The sequence below is a fragment of the Dryas octopetala genome, chromosome 2, assembly GCF_963921425.1.
Source record: "Dryas octopetala chromosome 2, drDryOcto1.1, whole genome shotgun sequence".
In the NCBI taxonomy this organism is placed as follows: domain Eukaryota; kingdom Viridiplantae; phylum Streptophyta; class Magnoliopsida; order Rosales; family Rosaceae; genus Dryas; species Dryas octopetala.
In genome coordinates, this window is record NC_141367.1 from 22,376,156 (window position 1) to 22,383,282 (window position 7,127).

Sequence of the window (7,127 nt, forward strand, 5' to 3'; positions counted from 1 at the left end):
AAATTTATAATATCCCATTTTGTTAGGTAATGGAATTTATAATTTGGGCCCTGCATGTATGTCTGTGATCTCAATTATTTGGACTGGTCCCTGTTTTATTATTCGATGCACCATCGAATATTATGGTGACGATTTTCTTTTCATTGAAAAATTATGGTGACGTTTGAGATGATGCAAATAAACGTTGTGCTTACTCCCAACCAAGGAATAAAATTTCGGGTTTCGAGGAAATTTCGATGAAAATTTCGACGAAAATTTCAAAGATTTTTAAATTTCGACAAAAATTTGACGGAAATGATGGAAATTGATATCAAATTATGGAAATTTTGAATGAAACTTTACCATATGTTTATTTATCATATTATCTACTAAATTGATAAAAAATATTGAAGAAACCAAATTATATAGTAGGTTTCATGTGATATAAGATAAATATAATGCACGCTGGAGACAAATACTGTTAAATAAAATTAGTATAAAATGAAATTAGTATATTATCTATAGTTCTATACTCTATAATATATACACTAAACCCTATATATTTTATAATCTATATTCTATATTGTTTAGGATATGATATATGATACTAGGGTTTAAGCCCTTTAGGGTATTTTAAATTATTTTTTATATAAAAATATATTATAGTTTACTAGTTTAGGGTTTAAAAATAACTAAACGAAACTCCAAAACGGGCGAACAAAACTCCAAACTATTTTTTTTCTTCACAATTAACCCAAAGGCCCCAAACCCCAAACAACCCTAAACCTTTTCTTTTTTTTTTCTTTTTTTTTCTTCTTTTTTCTTCTTTTTCTTTCCTTCCTTTCCCTTTCCTTTCTTTTCCCCCGAGGCTCCACTGCTCCAGCAACCTGCAACCCCCATTCTTCATTTCTTCTTCTTCTTCTTCTTCTCTCTCTCTCTCTCTTTCTCTGCATCTCCCCCCGCCGTCGCCCCTTGCCCTTGCCCCGTCGCCCCCTGCCCACGCCCCGTCGCCCGCGTCGCCTCTCTCCCTCGATCTCCCCCTGCCGTCGCCTCTCTCTCCCTCGATCTACCCCTGCCGCCGCCTGCCGCCACCCCTCTTTCTCCCTCGATCTCCCCCCTGCCACCTCTCCATTTTTCTGCAAAAAGCTAAAAACCCAGCTCCAAAACCAGAATACCAGATCTCAAATTCAATGGGTTATGGGTACCGTCGAAATTTCAATAATTTCGACAATTTCGACGAAATCATCCCGAAATTTTAGCAAATATGGGTTTCGATTTCGACACCCCCAAAAATCGAAATTTTCGGCGAAATTTCGCCGAAAACTTCGAAATTTAACACCCTGCTCCCAACCACTAGTCTACAAGTCCATCCTTTTATTTTTAGCTATACCGTGCGAGCTCGTTTGAATATTGGGTTTATTTTATATTTAGTACTTAAAGTTTGATCTTTGTCTTAATGTGGTACCTAAATTTTGATTTGTCCCAATTGAGTACCTAAATTTTTATTTTGTGTCTAATAGGTACCAAAATGAATTTTTGTTAAAATTGTCAATAAAAATTAGGGGCAATATAGTCAAAGTATATTTTAATTATTTTCTTTATATGTTTAAAATTATTAAAAAAAACACACAACAAACAAAAAAAATTAAAAATTAAAATTTAAAATTTAAAAATAAATTTTTTGAAGTGACTATATTGCCCCTAATTTTTGTTGATAATTTTAACAAAAATTTATTTTGGTACCTATTAGACACAAAATAAAAGTTTAGGTACTCAATTGGGACAAATAAAAGTTTAAGTACCACATTAAGACAATGATCAAAGTTAAGGTAAGAAAAAAACAGTGACAAAGAGTCTGTGTTTTGCGCGCTTTGTGATTCAGAGAGAACGAGAAAAAATGTCAGGCCCTCAGTGCTGCTCAAACCCACCAACCCTAGACCCATCTGGAGGATCCGGCCATGTTGAAAAGCTTGGTGGTCTCGACTCCTATGTCACTGGCTCCCCTCACTCCAAGCTTGCCATTCTTCTCGTCTCTGACATTTTTGGTACTTTCCCACCACTTCAAAAATCTCTGTTCTTTTTTTTGTTTGGTTTAGTATTTTGTATTTTTGATTCATTCTATGATGTGGGTTATTGTGTATTTGAGTGGCCTGTGTGTGTTTTTGGTTTAACGGGCACTGATTATTATTTTTTTGGTTGTATATGCTGATGGGGGATCTGGATATGTTTGGTTGACTGATGAAGGAATCAACTTTTGACATTTTCCTTTTTCCTTTTTCTTTGTGGATGATCTTTTCTGTTTCCGTTGTTGATAATCTAGCCTCGATGATATTCCATTTGGTCATGAAAATGGGTCTTTGTTAATCTTTTGTGACATAAAGCTTTTATATTTGGCCTTTGGGTGTTTACTTGTTTTTTCAATATACTATTTACTTGTGTCCCCAGTTCTGTGTCTTTCTTTCTTCGTTTTCTTTTAATCATGATTTCTGTTTTCATTCTTTCCCCGTTTGGGTGCTTGAAATTGGGAATGAAGTAGTGATGTTAGCGTAAAATAATTCATATACGATCCTTCAAACCATCTGTCTCTACTATATAATTGCTTGCTGTGATATTTTATCACCACACCACTTGTTAATAACTTAATATTACATGTTGATCTGCTATGCAGGATATGACGCTCCAAACTTGAGGTATGGCTTAATCCCATATCTGTTTTTTACCGCTCAGTTATTTCTATCGTTTTTTTCTTGAATTTGAACCTTTTTTATGTTGTCCCTTTTCTAATATCAACTCTGCACCATCAGTCACACTTGCTGATTGAATTTGATGACTTAGTGAACACTTTGAAACAGTTTACTTAATGCGTACAATTGTTAAGGGAGAAAAGGTTATAATAGGTCTATAAGTAACTAAATTTTGAAAAATAGCTACAACCATTAGTTTCAGATTGTCTATCAGATATAGCAACTTTCAACTTTATACTATAATGAAGGATTCCAAAATCAGAGATTTTTTTTTTTTAACATTTGTGTTATTCACCCAAATCACTATATAGTTAGTATGTTTCCAAAATATCATTTTTTCTTTATAGGAATGTTTCCTAAATATCAAATACACTTTACTAATGCCACCTGCCTTCTGTTGTAAAGGAAGCTTGCAGACAAAGTTGCAGCTGCTGGGTTCTTTGTTGTGGTCCCTGACTTCTTTCAAGGAAGCCCTTTTGTACCTGGCGAAGATGGGTCCTATGCCGGTCTACCTGCTTGGATAAAAGATCATGGACCGGTTGTTTTTTTTTTATTTTGATGCAAATCAATAATTTTTTTTTATTTATAAATTAAGTACTTATACATGTATCGCTTTGTGATTCTTGAATTGAAATAAAATTTTCAGATACTTATTCGAAAATTCTCATTTTAGGCTGTTTGAAGTTGAAGATGTGTGTGGATTCAGCTTGGCAGTCCCATTATTGTTGTTGTTTTAAACTTTATACGGTTTTTAACCACTCTGCTTCTTATCAAAAAAAATTAAATGCTATGCTAGGCTGTTTCCACCTTTTGTGTGACAATGGTTAAATATGTGGACCTGATATTGTGGTGTTTTAAGAGTTGCTATGCAATTTTTGAGTGTTCAAGAATTGTTAAAATATTTAGCTTCCAAACTCTTGTTTTTGTATTGGTAGGACAAGGCATCCGAAGATGTAAAACCAATACTTGAAGCTTTAAAAAGTAAAGGCGTTTCTGCAATTGGGGCTGCAGGCTTCTGTTGGGGGGGTGAGATCATTTTCTTTTCCCTAAACTTTTATGCTTTATTTTTCTTTATATACGTATATATATGTGATTTATTAGTTGTTTTTTCAGCTTAACAAAAATGTCTCATATTTAAACACTGTTTTGTGGGGGCTAACACTTAGGCTGTGTTTTACTTCACATTCTCAATTCATTAGTTCAACCAATATGGAAAATATTGTTTCAGTTGACGTTGAATTATTTGTCCTGTTCTCAGCCAAGGTTGTGGTTGAACTTGCAAAGCATGACTTTATCCAAGCTGCTGTTCTATGTCATCCTTCATTCGTCACTCTGGATGATATCAAGGGTAAGATTTTTTTTTTTTTTTTTCTTTGTATTGTGCCATGGCAACAGGGGGCAGCCATGGCCACCACTTGTGCGGGTGTATAAGTAATTCTGTTTGAGAGTTTTCTGGTAATAAAAATTTTCTTCACACTAAGAAAGGTGATAGAAGCACTCTAATTATGTTGGTTTTCGAAGATGGTGTATAAGTAATTCTGTTTGAGAGTTTTCTGGTAATAAAATTTTTCTTCACATTAAGAAAGGTGTAAAATAGAAGCACTCTAATACTGTTGGTTAAAGAAGATATTAGAGGAAGATCACAAATGTGATATTCAGTCTCAGTTTATTGATACATTCCTGGAACTACTTTCAGCGGTTAAGGTTCCCATTTCTATACTCGGAGCTGAGATTGATCAGATGTCTCCACCCGAAGTTGTGAAACAATTTGAAGAGGCTTTAACTGCAAAGTCTGAGGTAGGAATATCCTTCATCAAAACAGTCTTCAATAATTTTAATGCCCTTGTTGATTTTAATCATGGATTTTGTCTTTCTTATTATGACATGCAATTAAGTCATGGTTTATATGTAGAACCAACCTTTACAAAACGAACTTGTAAGGGAATAGTTCCTAAGAGCTTATATACTATGCTAAGATATTCTATGTTTTCAATGTGGGACATTTGTGATATGACAAATTACCTCAACTGTTTGGGGTCAGATGAAAATATTTGGCTCCTTTAAATAAGGGTTCATAGAGTTATACACAAGACCACCTTGATAGGGAAAGAGGAACCACTGTGGTAGCTGGTAGTGATTAAAATTTTAAAGTTGTTGAAATGACTGTTGGTTTTATGGAATCACAGATTAAAAGCCATGTGAAGATATTCCCAAAAGTGGTTCATGGGTGGACCGTGAGGTACAATGTTGAAGACGAAGAAGCTGTGAAGGTTGCTGAGGAGGCTCATCAAAACTTGTTGGAGTGGTTCTTGAGCCATTGCAAGGGAATGGTATCATCACTTTAGTGTTCTATCGTCACTTGAGATGAGAACTGTGTGGACCTTATCTTATCAACTGCTTTTAATTCTTAATGGTTAAATAATGCCTGCACTACTATCTATGCACCAATATATAGATGTAAATTTTTGTTGCTTGGAGTGTAAAGGGTTGAAATGCATTGTTTGAAGTGAACACTGAATGGTGTCATCAATTATGTATTCTACCAGTTAATTATACTTACACCCCTGAGGTTTATCGTCTTTTCACATACACCTCCTGAAGTTTTAATAATTATACATACATTTTCTAAGGTTTTAAAACTATTACATATAACTCCTATAGTGAGACAAAAATGATGAGAAATTATCCAAAAAAATATGCTAAGGGATTAAATAGCTTAATAAGATTATTCAAGGTGTAAGGTTCAACCTGAATACAAATATTTATTTATTTATTTATTTTTTTTTTTTCTCTTGTAGGGGTTATATGTAACAGTTTTAAAACCTTAAGGGTGTATGTGTAATTATTGAAATCTTATGGGGTGTATGTGAAAAGACAATAAACTTTAAGGGGTATAAGTGTAATTAACTCTGTATTCTACTGTCATTTAAGATGAGAGTAGTGTGGAGCTGAGAGCATCCGCAGTAGTTGTTCAATAGTTCAATTTTGTGAACTGTTTTTGCATTTATTGAACTAAATTGCAATTTTATTTGCAGTGGTGCAGTTCTTCAATGGCTTCAGATCAATAACTATATTTTTTTACATACTCAAATGACATAAAATGGAAAAATTTAATTACGATAAAAATTATACCATTAAATGGTCTCAAAGAGATCTTTAAAAATAGACCAATTTTGGATATATTTTTAAAATTTTAATTTCATACCCAACTTTTATATTTAGATATTCTCAAAAAAATTGTATATTTAAATAATTTTCAATGTTGTAAGTTTTTTACAAACAAGAAAATATATTGGCAAAAGAGAGTTAACAAAAATTGTAATACATTTATTAAATGGATAGAAGAAATGATACATTTATTTAAAAAAATAAAAAAGAAGAAAGGCATTAGAGTAAACGTTTAAAAATTTAAAATGAAAAACAAGGAGATATAATGCAATCTTTGTGTCGATATGAAAGAGGCTGTAGAGGTATATATTTTTAAACATTGTGGGCCAATTTATTGAACTAAATTTTACTTTATAGTTCATATTTGTGTTCTAAAATAAAATATTGAACCTCACCGCTGCAAATACTCTTATATTTATGTAAGAGATGGTGGAGCTGATATAGTGTAGACCCCTATTTTTATATAAGGTTTTTGGTGTTTGGTTGATGGTATAATTCTGTGATCCTAATTTTAGATTCCATTTTATGCTCACTTAAGTTTAGGTTTTGTTGGTGCACAATACAGAATAAAGAATATGTCATTTTAATGGGTTTGGCGCCATGCCGTTTGTTGCACGCTTGCAGCTCAATGGTCAATATGGCCACCCAATGAGTTTTATTTTATTTTATTTTATTTTTTTTTAAGTTTGAAAACCATAAAACAATTAAAATGAATATTAAGTAATACATGATGAGTGAGATGATACTAATTTACCATAGTTAAAGGTTGTCTCTGTAATATCAAATCTCTTGAGACTGTGGTGAAGGATTGAAGGAATGTGGTTTCCATTATTTCATGTGGTATATGTGCTGAAAAAAATAAAGTTAAGAGTCATTAATTTTACTAAATTTATTTACCATATAATGTGTTACTACAACTCATGTTAATGTTGAGAGCACCGAAACAAAAAAAAAAATGTTGAGATCACCAAGTTTACTCATAAAATGATGTGTCATATACATGCCTATATCTTACTTGCAAAAATAAGAGAGGTTTAGATAGATTTGAGTCCAATCGGGAAGGTAAATCTTTATTCCATTGATAGGTAGAAGGTTCCTAGACTCCTACCTTCTCTTCCAAACTTACCAGGGCCAGCGCTTAAAAGTATCCACGTAAATCATTGTATTGATTTAGAATTTGATATATATATATTTGTATGATTGTATCCACGTAACAATAAAGATTGTTGATCAGAA

At 32.9% G+C, this 7,127-nt stretch overlaps 1 protein-coding gene across 1 annotated transcript; it reads left to right on the plus strand.

Moving 5' to 3' along the window:
* Nucleotides 1–1,818: 1,818 nt before the first annotated feature.
* LOC147294184 (endo-1,3;1,4-beta-D-glucanase-like) lies at nt 1,819–5,282 on the plus strand. The gene is made up of 7 exons (XM_086232008.1): nt 1,819–2,024; nt 2,648–2,669; nt 3,129–3,261; nt 3,659–3,749; nt 3,982–4,071; nt 4,420–4,520; nt 4,910–5,282. The coding sequence occupies exons 1-7, from the start codon at nt 1,877–1,879 to the stop codon at nt 5,066–5,068; spliced, it is 744 nt and encodes a 247-aa protein (XP_086088134.1). The 5' UTR covers nt 1,819–1,876; the 3' UTR covers nt 5,069–5,282.
* The last annotated feature ends 1,845 nt before the right edge of the window (nt 5,283–7,127 follow it).